Source organism: Natrix helvetica, assembly GCF_964273705.1.
Source record: "Natrix helvetica genome assembly, chromosome: 10".
Lineage (NCBI taxonomy): Eukaryota > Metazoa > Chordata > Lepidosauria > Squamata > Natricidae > Natrix > Natrix helvetica.
The window spans coordinates 3,602,760-3,622,071 of NC_138561.1; the positions used below are offsets into that span (position 1 = coordinate 3,602,760).

The 19,312-nt window shown below is 49.4% G+C and overlaps 1 protein-coding gene across 1 annotated transcript in view; it reads right to left on the bottom strand.

Moving 5' to 3' along the window:
• Positions 1-18,969, bottom strand: part of FA2H (fatty acid 2-hydroxylase) — a 63,572-nt gene extending 44,603 nt beyond the window's left edge. The window contains exon 1 of the mRNA XM_081963048.1: positions 18,674-18,969. Within this exon, the coding sequence (XP_081819174.1) occupies positions 18,674-18,949 (276 nt within the window). The 5' untranslated portion in view covers positions 18,950-18,969. The remainder of the gene's footprint in view (positions 1-18,673) is intronic.
• Positions 18,970-19,312: the final 343 nt, after the last annotated feature.

The following is a 19,312-nucleotide window of genomic DNA, read 5'->3' on the forward strand; positions in this document are numbered from 1 at the left end:
AAACCACCACATTACCGTCTTTACCCTAGGGGAGTCATTACCGCAGGCATATATGGACTCACCCAAATTCACAAAGCAACGCACTCCACTCAGACCAATTGTCAGCAGCATCAGCTCTGTCCCCACCCAATAAGCTCTTTGGAAGAGCTTTATCATTCCCGCTGCCTTAAGAAAGTTCAAAACTTTATAGTGTGGAGACAAAAACTGGATGCAGTACTCTAGGTGTGGTCTTACTAAGGCCATCTCATCCCATGCAATCCCTGTTTTGAACTATTTTTTGAACTTCTTTAGAGCAGTAATGGTATTCTCTTCTCTTCACTACCAGTTTAGTAGCAGGAGGCGTATACGCTGAAGGACCGTGATGACGTCAGGGTGGGTGGGCGGAGCCTTGCGGCACCACCATTACAGGTTCACCTGAGTGGTGCGAGCTGGCAGCATATCACCTCTGCTTTAGAGATTGCAAAGGTAGACACACTACATATATCTGAGCCAGGTTGACTCATCGGAACGCAGGAAGTTGCCTGGAATGCAGAATAAAACTTCAATACGCAAAGTTGATATTCTACCAAGAAACGTGTCTTCAGCTAAACCAGGGGTCTCCAAACGTGGCAGCTTTAAGATTTGCAGACTTCAACTCCCAGAATACCATAACTAGGCTGGCTAAGGAATTCTGGGAGTTGAAGGCCACAAGTTTTAAAGTTTTCAGGTTTGGAGAGCCAAGTATGTCAAACTCGTCAGGACTGGTGACGTTTTTTCCCTTTGCACAGCTGAGCTGAGCTGAGTGTGGCCTGTGCGTAGCACATCTGGCCCACGAGCCACCAGTGTGACACCCTAAACTCATCTTATTTTTACCAAAAGAGCCTGCTCCATTTCTCCACTGTGGAGAAATGGAGCAGGCTCTTTTGCATTCATATAATGCACTAATTGCTATTGCTCTGATTGATCAAATCAACCCAGGATAAGCCCTGCAGTTTTTTTACCAAGATTTTTGGGAGGTGATTTGCCACAGCTGCCTTCTTCCCAGAGCCGAGAGGAAGATGGATTGGTCCAAAGTCACACAGCTGGCCTCATCCCTAAGGCAGGATCAGAATTCATGCTCTCCTGGCTTCTAGTTTGGTACCTTTAAACCAGAGGTCTTCAAACATGGCAACTTTAAGACTTGTGGAGTTCAACTTTGAGAATTCTGGAAGCTGAAGTCCACAAGTCTTAAAGTCACCAAGTTTGAAGACCTCTGGTTTAAACAGTGTTTCTCAACGATGTGTGGACTACAATTCCCAGAATTCCCCAGCCAGCAAGGTTGCCAACCCCTGCTTTAAACATTACAGCAAACTGACTGTTAGTTCAGTTTTGTGGCCATGGCTTGGTGGGCGACACCCTACTGCAAAATCCCCATTACCTCCCCACTCGAGGGAAAGGATACTGCAAAATCTCCCTTCCACCCCACTCATGGGGGAAGGATATTGAAAAATCTTCACTCCCTCCCCACTCCAGGGGAAGGATACTGCAAAATCCCCATTCCCTCCCCACTCCAGGGGTAGGATACTGCAAAATCTCCATTCCCTCCCCACTCCAGGGGTAGGATACTGCAAAATCCCCATTCCCTCCCCACTCCAGGGGAAGGATACTGCAAAATCTCCATTCCCTCCCCACTCCAGGGGTAGGATACTGCAAAATCCCCATTCCCTCCCCACTCCAGGGGAAGGATACTGCAAAATCTCCATTCCCTCCCCACTCCAGGGGAAGGATACTGTAAAATCTCCATTCCCTCCCCACTCCAGGGGAAGGATACTGTAAAATCTCCATTCCCTCCCCACTCCAGGGGAAGGATACTGTAAAATCTCCATTCCCTCCCCACTCCAGGGGAAGGATACTGCAAAATCCCCATTACCTCCCCACTCCAGGGGAAGGATACTGCAAAATCTCCATTCCCTCCCCACTCCAGGGGAAGGATACTGCAAAATCCCCATTACCTCCCCACTCCAGGGGAAGGATACTGCAAAATCTCCATTCCCTCCCCACTCCAGGGGAAGGATACTGTAAAATCTCCATTCCCTCCCCACTCCAGGGGAAGGATACTGCAAAATCCCCATTACCTCCCCACTCGAGGGGAAGGATACTGTAAAATCTCCATTCCCTCCCCACTCCAGGGGAAGGATACTGTAAAATCTCCATTCCCTCCCCACTCCAGGGGAAGGATACTGTAAAATCTCCATTCCCTCCCCACTCCAGGGGAAGGATACTGTAAAATCTCCATTCCCTCTCCACTCCAGGGGAAGGATACTGCAAAATCCCCATTCCCTCCCCACTCCAGGGGAAGGATACTGCAAAATCCCCATTCCCTCACCACTCCAGGGGAAGGATACTGTAAAATCTCCAATCCCTCCCCACTCCAGGGGAAAGGATACTGCAAAATCCCCATTCCCTCCCCACTCCAGGGGAAGGATGATGCAAAATCTCCATTCCCTCCCCACTCCAGGGGAAGGATACTGCAAAATCTCCATTCCCTCCCCACTCCAGGGGAAGGATACTGTAAAATCTTCCTTCCCACCCCACTCCTTGGGGAAGGATACTGCAAAATCCTCATTCCCTCCCCATTCTGGGGCCAAGCTGAGGTGGTATTTACCGGTTCTCTGAACTACTCAAAATCTCCGCTACCGGTTCTCCAGAACCTGTCAGAACCTGCTGGATTTCACCCCTGGTGTGAAGCCATCGCATGGCTGATTTGCTTGACTGTCGAGCTCAGCAACTATGGTTTATGAACCTGGGTTTATTACGTAACAGAAATTCAGTCAGCATTTATGCAGGGGAAGGAAACAATGCCCTGTTGATGCGGCTGATTCTGCGAATTGCAAATGCGTACAAAGGACCAAGGCAAGCATTTCTTCCTCGATCCTCGTCCATAAATGAATGAGAGGGAGGGGACCCGACAGACGTAATGACAATGAAGCCTTCAGTGTTCTGGATGGCAGCTACTGAATTTCAAGTCAGTACATCTCAAGTCTTCCCATGCGTACTGCAAGGCATGGCTTCTCCCGTGAATATCTTATCTGGTGATGAAATGCCTAGGATAGAATGCAACCAAGCGAGTAGGTCAGGAGGGCTGGGCATAAACCATTACTTTGTGGTGGGGGAACTTCTCCAACCTTCCTCCTCATTTCATTCCAGATCCCCAGGAGATAATCTGAGTAACACCACAAAAGTTCCTCCTCCCAATCCTCCCCCGGAGGATTACTTCACTGTCACGCTACCTGGAGGGCAGTTTTTGGATCTACTTGATAAGGACATCTCTGCAGAATTTTAATGGGGAGGGAAAGATCACTTGGCCTTTTGATCTTGAAGGAACAAAAGGGAGGCTGTTTGCATTTTTAGCAGGCCTGTTCTGAAACTAGCGGGACTCGGCAATCCTATCTGTTTAGCACAGGGGTCTCCTCCAAGAAGACCCCTGGTTTAGCACATTGTGGTTTAAGCCTGAGGTTTATTCCACTAGCTGTGAATGGCCGTGTTTGGGAGGAGTGGGCAGGAGATGCTCCTCTGACCAGCAATTGCCCGGAGCTCTTGGGGTGACATGGGGGCATGAAGAGCTCACGGAGCAGCTGAGAACAAAAGCCGAGGAGGGGGCCCAGCCGGGCAGCTTTCTGGGGGCACCAGGGTCTTCTGAAGGGTGGGTCTGGATGATTTCATTTATTTATTGTCTGCCTGTCTGCCTACCTATCTGTCCGTCCATGCAGCCATCCCTATCTGTCTCTCTGTCTCTCTACCTTACCTACCTACCTATCTCTCTCTCTCTCTCTCTATATGTGAATGGGTGAACCACATCCCGGATCTGCCAGGATTGCACTCCCCTCGTGCCCTGGGTATGGGGAAGGCCCAGTGGTGGGATTCAGGCGGTTCAGGCTGGTTCGGGAGAACCGGTTGTTGAATTGCTAGCTGGTTCCGACCCTTCCAGGAGTCCCCACACACCCCATTTTGGCTCCCAGGTAAGTGCAGGGAGGCCTACTAGGCCCAAAATGGGGCATGGAGGGGTGGGTGCAGCGCACACACACACGGCCCGTTTTTGCTCCCAGGGGAGTGCAGGAGGCCAAGTGCTGCCTGTCAAATGATCCCTTTTTGTGACCTTCTGACAAGCAAAGCCACTGAAGAAGCCAGATTCACTTAACAACCGTGTGACTACCGTATTTTTCAGAGTATAAGACGCTCCGAAGTATAAGACACGCCTAGCTTTGGGGGATGAAAACAAGGGGAAAAAATCCGCTTCCACCTCCCAACAATTTTGCCTCTTTGCAGCAAACAGCAATCAGCCCATTTCACTTTCAGCTTCTTTACGGCCTCCCGATGATCAGCTGTTTCAGGCTGCAGGGATTGCCATAGCCCCGTGATGGCGAACCTATGGCACGTGTGCCACAGGTGGCACACCGAGCCATATCTGAGGGCACGCGAGGCGTTGCCCTATGTCAGCTCTACCGTGCATGTGCGCACTGGCCAACTGATTTTCGACCTTCCGGAGGGCGGGAGGAGGTCGTTTTCACCTTCCCCCGGCTTCAGGAAAGCCTCCGGAACCTGTGGATGGCAAAAAATGGGACCTACCAGAAGTTCGTTTCCAAACTTCTGGTAGGCCTGTTGGGCCATTTTTCACCCTCTCCAGACTTTAGGCGGCTTTCCTGAAGCCTGGGGAGGGCGGAAAACAGCCCAATGGGCCTACCAGAAGTCGAGAGGCTTCAGTGAGGCCTATGCGCATGGGCGGAGGGAGGGCACTGCATTATCGGTCTCTTTTGGCACCCAAGCAGAAAAACATTCACCATCACTGCCATAGCCAATTGCCACACCTCAAGCCCCATTTCCCCATTTGCTGCCTTCCTTTTTCCCTCTGCCAAATTTTCACCCTCTTTTAGGGGTGGGTGGGAAAGGTGCGTCTTATACTCCGAAAAATACGGTAATTTAACAACTGTAGGGGTTCACTAAAGCAGGGAGGGGCTCAGCCTCCCATTTGCCACTGTCCTGGTTCCCTTTCCCTTGTCGGCCACTGGACCTAAAGGATCTCTTCGGCCTCCTTCCACATCCTGAGATGACCTGGATGGAGTCAGGCAGCAACATGAGACAGGCAGTGTAATTTTGCTGCTCTTCAGCACAGGAACGGGGGTAGAAGACAGCCAGTTTGACCAAGTGGTTAAAGCAGGGGTGTCCAAACTTGGCAACTTTAAGACTTGTGGACTTCAACTCCCAGAATTCCCCAGCCAGCTCTGGCTGGGGAATTCTGGGAGTTGAAGTCCACAAGTCTTAAAGTTGCCAAGTTTGGACACCCCTGGGTTAAAGGTATTGGATTGCAATAGCAGCAACAGTGATAAGGAGTCAGGCGGCTAAACCATATGATGAATGGTTCAGAGGATGAGGAATGTTCGGCCCAAGGACGAGAAGGATTATGGAGAAATGATAGCAGTTTTTCAGCCCTTGAGGATCTGGCACAGAGAAGAGGTGATCAACCTATTCTCCAATGCACCTGCGGCAGAACAAGAAGTAACAGTTGGAAACCGGCCAAGGAGAGATTCAACTTGGAAGTAAGGAGGAATTTCCTGACAGTGAGAGCAATCAACCCATGGAACAGAAGTTGCCTTCGGAAGATGTGGGAGCTTCATCCCTGGAGGCTTCCAAGAAGAGACTGGACTGCCGTCTGTCAGAAATGGTGTAGGATCTCCTGCTTTGGTGGGGGTTGGACAAGATGACCTACAAGATTCCTTCCAACTCTGTTAATCTGTTAATGTAAAATGATTTAGGGGACCGGAGACAAAAACATATGATGAACAATTGCAGGAACTGGGCACGGCTAGTCTAGTGAAGAGAAGAACCAGGGGAGACACGATAACAATCTTCTAATATTTGAGATCTGCCATAGAGAGGAAGGGGCTCAAGCTATTTTCCAAAGCACCTGAAGGCCAGACAAGGAATCATGGATGGAAACTGACCAAGGAGAGATTCAACCTAGAAATAAGGTGGAAATTTCGAACAGTGATAACAATCAACCCATGGAACAGAAGTCGCCTTTGGAAGTTGTGGGAGCTTCATCCCTGGAGGCTTTCAAGAAGAGACTGGGCTGCCATCTGTCAGAAATGGTATAGGACATTGATGGCAAACCTATGGCACACGTGCCAGAAGTGGCACACACCTCTCTGGGCATGCGAGCTGTCGCCTGTTGCTCTTCCAGCGTGTGCATGCGCACCGGCCACCTGGCCTTCTGGTTTCTGGCAAGCATGCGTGTGCAAAGATCAGCTGGCCGGCGCGCGTGCTTATGCCAGAAACCAGAAGAGCAGCTGCCCAGCATGCATACACCAGGCAGCTGTTTTGCCAGTTTCTGGCACATATGCGCATGCACACGCATGCTCCCATGTCGGCACTCGGTGCCGAAAAGGTTCGCCAACACTGGTATAGGAGGTTGGACTAGAAGACCTTCAAAGTCCATTCCAGCCCTATGATTTTATGATTCTTGCTGTTTTAGATTTGGCGACTTGTTCTGCAAAGAAGTCTTTTAATTTTCAAAGGGTTTTTTTTTTTTTTTGGTAGTGGGAGGTAATTTGGAAACAACTTAACTTGTCCTTAAGAGCCTGACAGCTCTAGTGGTTAAGGTTCTGTGTTGGAAATATGAATCTGAGCTCTCATCCTTATCTTATGCCCGGACATCAGCTAGACGACTTTGGACCAATCCTCCTTCTCTACCAAGAAGGCCACAATGAAAACCCACACTTCCAAAAACCTCCCAAGAAAACCATAGTGAATCTCAGTGTTTCTCCAGCTCGGCAACTTAGAGAGCCCAGCTGGGAATTCTGGGAGTTGAAACCCACCCATCTTCAAGTTGCCGAGCTGGAGAATCACTGGTGCAGCTGCGAGGGGCTCTGCCCCAGCCCTCCCAACCACCGAGTAAAGGATGAGTAGGTAAGAAAGCCTGCTCTGTTGGTCAGCCTTTGCCAAGGGCGGGAGAAAGTCAGTCTCCAAGAAGGAAACGCAAAGCACAACAGCGAGGAGCACCAGCTTGAGACGGAGGCAGACAAGCCGCCCCTTTGGTGCCAGGCGGCAATTGTGCGCTTGAGATGCCTCGTCAACGGGCTCGTAGATTTGCACCACCGCTGGCATTTCAAAGGAAGCAGAATAAGAACTCGTTTGTTGAGTTCAGCCGGTTCCTGGGAACTGGCTGGTCTTGTTCTGCCAGAGAAGAGACAGGGGGAGATGGGGAATTCCAGAGAGGGCACAAAGTGGAAGAAGAGGAGGAGGAGGGGAAAGGTGCTGGTTAGGCACAGGGATTATGACCACAAACATGGAATGTGGCACTCGCTGACAAGCAGGTTCCCTGGCATCTTCACCAGGAGAGTACGGTGTGTGTGTGGGTGTGTGTGTGTGCTCAGAGCAGTCTCCTGAATACCGAATAACAGAATTGGAAGGGATCTTGGAGGTCATCTAGTCCAACCTCCCCCCCCCCACTCAAGTAGACCCTACACTACTTCTGACAGAGGGGGCAGTCTAGTCTCTTCTTGAAAGCTTCCAGTGATGAAGCTCCCACAACTTCTGAAGGCGACTTCTGTTCCATGGGTTGATTGTTCTCACTGTCAGAAAATGTCTCCTTACTTCCAGGTTGAATCTCTCCTTGTTCAGTTTCCATCCATTATTCCTTGTCTGGCCTTCAGGTGCTTCGGAAAATAGCTTGACCCCCCTCCTCTAAGTGGCAGCCCCCCCAAATATTGGAAGGCTGTTATCCTGTCTCCCCTGGTCCTTCTCTTCACTAGACTAGACAGACCCAGTTCCTGCAACCCTTCATCGTATGTTTTAGCCTCCAGTCCCCTCATCATCTTGGTTGCCCTTCTCTGCAATCTTTCTAGAGTCTCAACATATTTGGTGGTGACCAAAACTGGATGCAGTACTCTAGGTGTGATCTTACTAAGGCTTAATAGAATGGTATAGGTACCTCCCTTGATCTTGATTGCATCCCTCAGTTAATGCAATTTAGGATTGCATTGGCTTTCTTGGCCGCCGCCACACACGGCTAGCTCACATTTAACTGGTTGTCCACTAAGACTCCACAGTCACTGCTATTAAGCCTTGTTTCACCCAGTCTATATTTGCACTTTTGGTTTTTCTCTACATTGAATTTCATTTTGTTAAATAGGGCCCAGTTCTCCAGTTTCTCAAGATTCGTCTGGATCTTGAGCCTATCTTCAAGGGTGTAAGATATTCCTGCCAGCTTAGTAACATCTGCAAATTTGGTAAGTTCCCCTTCTATTCCCTCATCTAAGTCATGTATGAAGATATTGAAGAGTATTGGGCGTAAGACGGAACTTTCTGGTACCCCACTGCTTCTTTCCTTCCATATAGATCAGTGTTTCTCAAACTTGGCGACTTTAAGTCCTGTGGACTTCAACTCCCAGAATCCCCCAGCCAGCATAGCTGGCTGGGGAATTCTGGGAGTTGAAGTCCACAGGACTTAAAGTCGCCAAGTTTGAGAAACACTGATATAGATGGAAGCACCATTGAGGACTACTGGTTGAGCGTGGTTTGTCAGCCACTGAGGAATCCATTTGGTGATGATGTTATCTATCCCACTTTTTTCTAGCTTACCAAGAAGTAGGTTGTGGTCTACTTTGTTTTTGTTTTTTAAGTTTTTTTTTAATTAAAATTTTCAATAAATTTTACAATTCTCACCCCTTCCCTCTTCCCGCCCTCCCTCCCCCCGACCTCCCAGAGCAAAGTACAGGGTATAAACATTTAACAACCATACACTAACATAAGCTAACTAATTTTAACCTATTACTATACTTGTGCTTTAACTCCCCCTTTATTAAACTAACTTTGAATAAATTGTAGTGTCCTTTATGCCTTCATTCATAAGCTAACTGAACTTTTTTAGTCCGGTATTTGTTTTGAATATAGTCAATCCATTTTGTCCAATCCAGCTTGTACTTCTCATCCGAATGATCTTTCAAATACGCTGAAATTTTGGCCATCTCTGCTAAGTTTGCTACTTTTAATGTCCATTCTTGGATGGTAGGCAACTCTTCCTTCTTCCAGTATTGCGCCACCAACAATCTTGCTGCAGTCGTTAGGTTCAAAATCAGATTAGTCTCTATGACAGTACAGTCTGAAACTATACCTAACAAAAACAACTGGGGTGTAAACTTTATCCTCTTTTTCAACATATTTTCAATAACCCACCATATTTTTATCCAAAATGCTTTAACTTTTTTACAAGTCCCCCAGATATGGTAGTAGGTGGCATTAACACAATCACATCTCCAACGTTTAGATTGTAAGTTCGGATACATACAGGCTAGCCTTTTTGGATCTAAATGCCATCTGTACAACATCTTATAGAGGTTGTGGTCTACTTTGTTGAATGCCTTGCTGAAGTCGAAGTATATTATGTCCACAGTATTTCACTGGCGTACTAATTTAGTCACTATGCTGAAGAATGAAATAAGATTGGTTTGGCATGATCTGTTTTTAATAAACCTGTGTTGACTGCTAGTTATTATTTTATTCGTTTCTAGATGTTGGTAGATCTGTTTTTTATTATCTTTTCCAGTATCTTCCTGGGTATTGATGTTAGGCTGATTGGTCTCTAGTTTCCTGGGTCTGTTTCCCCCCCACTTTTTTTTTTGAAGATGGGAACTACATCAGCTCTTTTCCAGTCCTCTGGTAGTTCCCGGTGCTCCAGGATCTTCTAGCCCAGTGATGGCAAACCTTTTTGGCACCAAGTGCCGAAAAGGGAGCGCGTGCCAGGACCGCAACTCGGAAGAGGAGCAGCCCAGGGGGCATGGAACCGGGAAATGAACTTGCGCACTGGCCAGCTGGTCTTCCAGTTTCTGGCACGCATGTGCACACGACAATCAGCTGGCTGGCACACATGCGCACGCCGAAAACTGGAAGACCAGCTCTTCCGGTTCCTGGCACTGCCACATGTGCTAAGTCCAGCTGATTGCCACGCACTCATGTGCGCCAGAAACAAGGAAAAGGAAAGGGCGATGCTGCGCATGCCAGGCAACATGGCTCTGTGTGCCACTTTGGCCATGCGTGCCATAGGTTTGCCATCATGGTTCTAGCCTAACCCCCTATACCGTTCTGGACAAATGGCAGTCCAGTCTCTTCTTGAAAGCCTCCAGTGATGAAGCTCCCACAACTTCTGAAGGCAACTTCGGTTCCATTGGTTGATTGTTCTCACTGCCAACACTTTTATCCTGTTCTAAGTGGTGCCTCCCTCCACCTGCTCCTTCTTGTCCTGCCCTCGGATGCTTTGGAGAGTTTGGAGAGAACCCTTCAGATATTGGAAGACTGCTATCATGTCACCCCCTAATCCAGGGGTGTCCAAACTTGGGAACTTTAAGACTTGTGGACTTCAACTCCCTGAATTCCCCAGCCAGCATGGCTGGCTGGGGAATTCTAGGAGTTGAAGTCCACAAGTCTTAAAGTTCCCAAGTTTGGACACCCCTGGATTAGGGGGGAATTCTAGGAGTTGAAGTCCACAAGTCTTAAAGTTCCCAAGTTTGGACACCCCTGCCCTAATTGCTCTCTTTGTCACACTGGACATACTGAATTGGCCAAGGAACACAGGATGGCCCCACATAGCTGCAACCATCTTTAGTTATTCAATTCCCAATTGCTCCTCTTTTTTCCACACCTCGGCTCCTCTGCAGCAAACAACTACTTCTCACACATTTCTGGCAGAATGCTTGTGGTTCTCCCGGAAAAGCAGCTTCTAAACTCAGCCCCCCCACAATCCAGAGCCCTCCAGATGGGCGGCAGCCACAGCTCCAAGAATGCTGAGCCAGCCTGATGAGGTTGGGTTGGGGACGGGGGGACGGGTGTGTGTGTTAGGCTGATTTGTGATTGCAAGTTTATCTGCTCTAGTAGGCATAACGTAGGGAGTCTATCCGTCTCCATTTCATTAATTTTCAGCCAATAATTATAAGTTCTAATTTTAGACAGTGCATGAATTGTGTAAATTCCCAATTCTGCTCCGACTGCTACCGCAGATGTCTTAGGGTCCACACCCAAAATACATCTCGGGTGCTGATACTGTGTTTGTTCTAAAACTGTAAACCCCACACCTCAGCTCCATATAGGGCATGCAGATTATCTTAGTTTTATATAGTTTGATTAGTGATGTAACTGCTTAGAGAGAAAGCTGTAAAAGACTGCGAAGCAGCATATAAATCTTAAGTGCTTATTGCTATCAGCTATCTCTGATGTTAGGGACGCAGTGTTTCAGTGAGTAAGATGCTGAGCTTATCGATCAGAAAGGTCGGCAGTTCAACGGTTCGAATCCCTAGCGCCGCCTAACAGAGTGAGCTCCCGTGACTTGTCCCAGCTTCTGCCAACCTAGCAGTTCGAAAGCATGTAAAAAAAAAAATGCAAGTAGAAAAATAGGAACCACCTTTGGTGGGAAGGGAACAGCGTTCCGTGCGTCTTTGGCATTTAGTCATGCCGGCCACGTGACCACGGAGACGTCTTCGGGCAGCGCTGGCTCCTCGGCTTTGAAACGGAGATGAGCACCGCCCCCTGGAGTCAGGAACGATTAGCACCTATGTGCAAGGGGAACCTTTACCTTTTATCACTGATTCTAGCCCTGACCTTGACCACTAAACCTTATGGGGATAATATGACTGTGGCTTGTGCCAAATCTGTGCCAATATGGTTCTTGCAGCCCAGGAGCTTCCTGGCATGCTGCTTTTCCCTTCCTTCCATGCAGAATTAATCCTAACTGCAGAGGAGGAGGAAGCCATCCAGCAGTCAGGGGTCCAACTTCCACCAGTTTGAAGGCTCCCCATTACCTTTGGGGAAAGCCTAGCAGTGGGCCTGATGTCACCGTCTTCTTTCCTAGTCATTGTAAGGATCTTTCACTGTTCCTGTGCCAATGAGAGTGGGGGGGAAAGTGGGGAGAAATACAGTATTCTTAGGACCCGTCAAGATCTAAGCAATGTAGTTATACCCATGAAGCTCTCTAAGGATTAACTTTTCTCTGGTCCTCTTTGTCTCCAACGTTTGCATGAGCCCCTCTCAGCTGACATTGGCATTGGACATTGCCCTGAAAATGTCCTTTGCTGCTCTCAACTCATCAGATTGTTTGCCAAAAAAAAAAAGCTATTCCTGACCTCAATCAAATCCTATACCTGTTTGATTGAGCCTTTTTCCACGAATGGAAAAATAATGATTTATCCCCTATCCCTCCCCACTCCAGGGGAAGGATACTGAAAAATCCTCATTCCCTCCCCACTCCAGGGGAAGGATACTGCAAAATCCCCATTCCCTCCCCACTCCAGGGGAAGGATACTGAAAAATCCCCATTCCCTCCCCACTCCAGGGGAAGGATACTACAAAATCCCCATTCCCTCCCCACTCCAGGGGAAGGATACTACAAAATCCCCATTCCCTCCCCACTCCAGGGGAAGGATACTGCAAAATCTCCATTCCCTCCCCACTCCAGGGGAAGGATACTGCAAAATCCCCATTCCCTCCCCACTCCAGGGGAAGTATACTGCAAAATCCCCATTCCCTCCCCACTCCAGGGGAAGTATACTGCAAAATCCCCATTCCCTCCCCACTCCAGGGGAAGGTTACTGCAAAATCCCCATTCCCTCCCCACTCCAGGGGAAGGATACTGTAAAATCTCCATTCCCTCCCCACTCCAGGGGAAGGTTACTGCAAAATCCCCATTCCCTCCCCACTCCAGGGGAAGGATACTGTAAAATCTCCATTCCCTCCCCACTCCAGGGGAAGGATACTGCAAAATCCCCATTCCCTCCCCACTCGAGGGGAAGGATACTGCAAAATCTCCATTCCCTCCCCACTCCAGGGGAAGGATACTGCAAAATCCCCATTCCCTCCCCACTCCAGGGGAAGGATACTGCAAAATCTCCATTCCCTCCCCACTCCAGGGGAAGTATACTGCAAAATCCCCATTCCCTCCCCACTCCAGGGGAAGGTTACTGCAAAATCCCCATTCCCTCCCCACTCCAGGGGAAGGATACTGTAAAATCTCCATTCCCTCCCCACTCCAGGGGAAGGTTACTGCAAAATCCCCATTCCCTCCCCACTCCAGGGGAAGGATACTGTAAAATCTCCATTCCCTCCCCACTCCAGGGGAAGGATACTGCAAAATCCCCATTCCCTCCCCACTCGAGGGGAAGGATACTGCAAAATATCCATTCCCTCCCCACTCCAGGGGAAAGGATACTGCAAAATCCCCATTCCCTCCCCACTCCAGGGGAAGGATACTGCTAAATCCCCATTCCCTCCCCACTCCAGGGGAAGGATACTGCAAAAACCCCATTCCCTCCCCACTCCAGGGGAAAGGATACTGCAAAATCTCCATTCCCTCCCCACTCCAGGGGAAGGATACTGCAAAATCTCCATTCCCTCCCCAGTCCAGGGGAAGGATACTGCAAAATCCCCATTCCCTCCCCACTCCAGGGGAAGGATACTGCAAAATCTCCATTCCCTCCCCACTCCAGGGGAAGTATACTGCAAAATCCCCATTCCCTCCCCACTCCAGGGGAAGTATACTGCAAAATCCCCATTCCCTCCCCACTCCAGGGGAAGGTTACTGCAAAATCCCCATTCCCTCCCCACTCCAGGGGAAGGATACTGTAAAATCTCCATTCCCTCCCCACTCCAGGGGAAGGATACTGCAAAATCTCCATTCCCTCCCCACTCCAGGGGAAGGTTACTGCAAAATCCCCATTCCCTCCCCACTCCAGGGGAAGGATACTGCAAAATCTCCATTCCCTCCCCACTCCAGGGGAAGGATACTGCAAAATCCCCATTCCCTCCCCACTCCAGGGGAAGTATACTGCAAAATCTCCATTCCCTCCCCACTCCAGGGGAAGTATACTGCAAAATCCCCATTCCCTCCCCACTCCAGGGGAAGGTTACTGCAAAATCCCCATTCCCTCCCCACTCCAGGGGAAGGATACTGTAAAATCTCCATTCCCTCCCCACTCCAGGGGAAGGTTACTGCAAAATCCCCATTCCCTCCCCACTCCAGGGGAAGGATACTGTAAAATCTCCATTCCCTCCCCACTCCAGGGGAAGGATACTGCAAAATCCCCATTCCCTCCCCACTCGAGGGGAAGGATACTGCAAAATATCCATTCCCTCCCCACTCCAGGGGAAAGGATACTGCAAAATCCCCATTCCCTCCCCACTCCAGGGGAAGGATACTGCTAAATCCCCATTCCCTCCCCACTCCAGGGGAAGGATACTGCAAAAACCCCATTCCCTCCCCACTCCAGGGGAAAGGATACTGCAAAATCTCCATTCCCTCCCCACTCCAGGGGAAGGATACTGCAAAATCTCCATTCCCTCCCCAGTCCAGGGGAAGGATACTGCAAAATCCCCATTCCCTCCCCACTCCAGGGGAAGGATACTGCAAAATCTCCATTCCCTCCCCACTCCAGGGGAAGTATACTGCAAAATCCCCATTCCCTCCCCACTCCAGGGGAAGGATACTGCAAAATCTCCATTCCCTCCCCACTCCAGGGGAAGGGTACTGCAAAATCTCCATTCCCTCCCCACTCCAGGGGAAGGATACTGCAAAATCTTCATTCCCTCCCCACTCCAGGGGAAGGATACTGCAAAATCCCCATTCCCTCCCCACTCCAGGGGAAGGATACTGCAAAATATCCATTCCCTCCCCACTCCAGGGGAAAGGATACTGCAAAATCCCCATTCCCTCCCCACTCCAGGGGAAGGACACTGCAAAATCTCCATTTGCTCTCAACTCCAGGGGAAGGATACTACATAATCTTCATTCCCACCGCACTCCAGGGGTAGGATACTGCAAAATCTCCATTCTCTCCCCACTCTGGGCCCAGCCAGAGTAGGTATTTATCAGTTCTCCGAAGTACTCAGAATTTCTGCTACCGGTTCTCCAGAACCTGTCAGAATCTGCTGAATTTCACCCCTGGCCAGTCTCCTTCTCTCTCTTAGCTCAACCCACCCTTCCAGGTTGTTGTTGTAGAACAAACAGGACGAGGAAGGCAAACAAACAAACAAATAAGCAGTGACATGCTAACCCAAGCATTTGTAGGGGAAGGAGGCAGACGCAAGGGGCAGAAATATCACACAATAAGGCAGGGGTACTGAGGACTGGCAACCGAGGCAGCGAGGCAGCTAATCATTAGTTGAATCAAGTTTGTTGCTGCTGTCGCTTGTGTTATGCACAAGCCTTTCCATGTTTGCTCTGGCAAAGATTAGCCTGCACTCCACCCAGCTCTACCCTTTATCTGAACCCATAAGAAATGAACTGAATAGGTAGACTGATACATCCCTCGGCCTGAAGAGGGAGCATATAATGTTGTGGCCGTGCCTCTGGGTGTACACAGCGGATACATACAACAAGGGCTGCAGGTTAGACAGCAAAGTCAAAAGAACGCACCAGGAGGAGCCACAGAAAGCCACGTCCACGATGCAATCCACCAGGAGTCAAGCTTCAATGAAGATAATTTTGCTTTCCCCCCCCCCGCTCCTTATTGTGCAATTTTTCATCATCTCAAAAAGGCCCCCAGCACCAACTTTCATGGACTACACCCATGCAACAGATAAATAAAATATTATCCTGGGAAGCATCTGCCACTCCACCTACCTAGCGATGGATCTATCCTTGATATCATTACTTTGAAAGTACACCAAGCTGGCAGGAATAGCCAACACTCCATAAGATAGGCCTAAGATACAGAAGGATCTTGACAAACTTGAACATTGGGCACTATCTAATAAAATGAAATTCAGTGGTGAAAAGAGTAAGGTTCTACATTTAGGCAAGAAAAACGAAATGCACAGGCGCAGTATAGGTGGTACTTTGCTCAATAGTAGTAACTGTGAAAGGGATCTTGGATTCCTAGTGGACAACCATTTAAATAGGAGCCAGCCGTGTGCAGCAGCTGCCAAAAAAGCCAACACAGTTCTAGGCTGCATCAACAGAGGGATAGAATCAAGATCACGTGAAGGGTTAATACCACTTTATAATGCCTTGGTAAGGCCACACTTGGAATATTGCATTCAGTTTTGGTCGCCATGATGTAAAAAAGATGTGGAGATTCTAGAAAGAGTGCAGAGAAGAGCAACAAAGATGATTAGGGGACTGGAGACTAAAACATATGAAATACAGTTGCAGGAACTGGGTATGTCTAGCTTAAGAGAAAGAAGGACTAGGGGAGACATGATAGCATTGTTCCAATATCTCAGGGGTTGCCACAAAGAAGGGGGAGTCAAGCTATTCTCTAAGGCACCTGAGGGTAGAACAAGAAGCAATGGGTGGAAACTAATCAAGGAGAGAAGCAGCTTAGAACTGAGGAGAAACTTCCTGACAGTTAGAACAATTAATCAGTGGAACAGAAGTTGCCTCCAGAAGTTGTGAATGCCCCAACACTGGAAGTCTTTAAGAAGTTGTTGGATAGACATCTGTCTGAAACGGTATAGGGTTTCCTGCCTTGGCAGGGGGTTGGACTAGAAGACCTCCAAGGTCCCTTCCAACTCTACTATTGTATTATTATTGTATAAAGTGAGTGAGTGAAAAATAGCACAAAAGGTTTCTAAGACATTCAAGCACTAACACTTTGCTTTGCATAAAACAAACCTTGGGTATTACGCTCATATCTTTTCACTGACCAGCAACATGGTGAGGATTTGTGATTTCACAAGGACCTTTTTTTTCAGTTCTTCCAAGCTACCTGTCTCCCTTTGGCTTCTAATTTCTTCTTGGCCAAACTTCCTTTCTATCTTCTCTCTCTCTCCTTGGCAGCTGAGGATGGAGTACAAAAGTCACCCACAAAACTTAGAATTCTACTAAACTGGAGTTTTGTTTCATCCCCGGATAGAAGTCTCCAGCACAATCTTCATGGCCAAAATTGGCTCAATGGAAGCTCCCCAGAAAATAGAAATCCTAGATGGGGGGGACGACAGCCCAGTGCATCAGCTGAGCCCCCATTCAGAAGAAACGGAACAAAACAGCTAAGGTCGCCTGAACCATTTTGAACTGCGGCTGGGACTGAAATTGGCAGCCCTTGAGATAAACAGGGGTCCACACTCACCTACCACGGCACACAGGATAAACTCTGCAAAATTGTACAGGTACCACACCCAGCACCCATCGTGCACAGCCAATCCTGGATGGAATCTGGAGTTTTTCTCTCTTGGAGAGCGCTTCTAAGCAGCTCAAGGATGACTCAGCCTTCCGAGGTGGGTAAAACGAGGACCCAGATTGTTGTGGGCAAATAGGCTGACTCTGCAAAACCGCTTAGAGAGGCTTGTGAAGCGGCATATAAGTCTAAGTGGTATTGTTACTGCTATTCTTTCTCACATAAAGCAGCACATATGTCTAAGTGTTACTGCTATTCTTTCCCACATAAAGCAACATATAAATCTTAAGTGTTATTGCTATTCTTTCCTGCATAAAGCAACATATAAATCTAAGTGTTATTGCTATTCTTTCCCACATAAAGCGACGTATAAATCTAAGTGTTACTGCTATTCTTTCCTGCATAAAGCAACATATAAATCTAAGTGTTACTGCTATTCTTTCCCACATAAAGCAACATATAAATCTAAGTGTTACTGCTATTCTTTCCCACATAAAGCGACGTATAAATCTAAGTGTTACTGCTATTCTTTCCCACATAAAGCAACATATAAATCTAAGTGTTACTGCTATTCTTTCCCACATAAAGCAACATATAAATCTTAAGTGTTATTGCTATTCTTTCCTGCATAAAGCAACATATAAATCTAAGTGTTACTGCTATTCTTTCCCACATAAAGCAACATATAAATCTTAAGTGTTATTGCTATTCTTTCCTGCATAAAGCAACATATAAATCTAAGTGTTATTGCTATTCTTTCCCACATAAAGCGACGTATAAATTTAAGTCTTACTGCTATTCTTTCCTGCATAAAGCAACATATAAATCTAAGTGTTATTGCTATTCTTTCCCACATAAAGCGACGTATAAATCTAAGTGTTACTGCTATTCTTTCCTGCATAAAGCAACATATAAATCTAAGTGTTATTGCTATTCTTTCCCTCATAAAGCAACATATAAATCTAAGTGTTACTGCTATTCTTTCCTGCATAAAGCAACATATAAATCTAAGTGTTATTGCTATTCTTTCCCACATAAAGCGACATATAAGTCTAAATGCCATTGCTAATCAGGCTATCAGCAGCAGCTACTTCAGGCATCGGTTTGGGTTAACTGGTGAATTACGGCTCTGAATTCAAGAACGGGGGTGGAGGGAGCGTCGGACCCTCCCGAAGGCCGGAGCGCCCCTGCCAGCCGTGGACTTCAACTCCCAGCATCCCCCCGGGCACTTTGGCCCCTGACCACAGACGAAGCCCTGGCGCCCCAAAAGGGCCCGCCTGAGCAAGGCCGAAACGGCGGCTGAGGCGCGGGACGCGGGCTCGGCGGCTGGTCGTCGTCGCCCCCAGACGCGGCCGGCCCGCAGGAGGCTGAGGCGGCGGGGACTGAGGGACGACACAGCCCGGCCCTCTTCCTCGCTTACGGCCGAAAGACGAGCCGGGCTAGGCAGCCTGAGGGGGGCGGGGGGGGGAGAATTGCCTTCGTCCCGCGGCGGGACAGCCCGCAGCCTCGCCCAGCAGCCCCGGGAGTGATTGCGCGCCCCGTCCCCGCCCGGCGCCCGTTACCTGCTCGGCCTCCCCGTCGGGCTCCAGCTCGCCCAGGTAGTACTGCTGGAGCCATCGGCGCGCGTTGGCCGAGTGCCGGTGCGGCGGGCCGTCCAGCGCGGCGCTCACGTCGGTGCCAGCCCGCTCCAGCAGCACCTGCTGCCCGCCCGGGTGGAGGCGCGCGAAGGCGCTGAGGTCGTAGAGGCGGCGGCCGGTCAGCACCAGGCAGGCGCCCTGGGCGCAGCCGGCGCGCAGCTCGGCGCGGCTGAAGGAGCGGCTGGTTGGCAGGGCGGCCATCGGGGAGCGTCTGGCGGGGATTCGGTTGCGCTGGCCGGGCACCTGCTAGCCTCATGGCTCTGCGCCCGCCCCGCTCCGCCCCCGCCGGCGCCGCCCCTCCGCCGAAGCATCGCGCCCGCTGCCAGCCCGCCCCCGCCGCCCGTGGCCGGGCCGGCGAGCGAGGGAAAGGGGCCTCTGAGCGCGCGCAGAGTGCCGCTTCCCCTGGCGGGAGCATCTGGGAAACGGCGAGGGGATACAAGCCACCCCACCCCGTTCCCTTTAGGCGGACCACGCCGTCCCCGCCCGGGCTTCCCCGCAGGAGTGCTGCCTCATTCTTAGAATAGAAGAGAAGCTGGAAGGGACCTTGGAGGTCTTCTAGTCCAT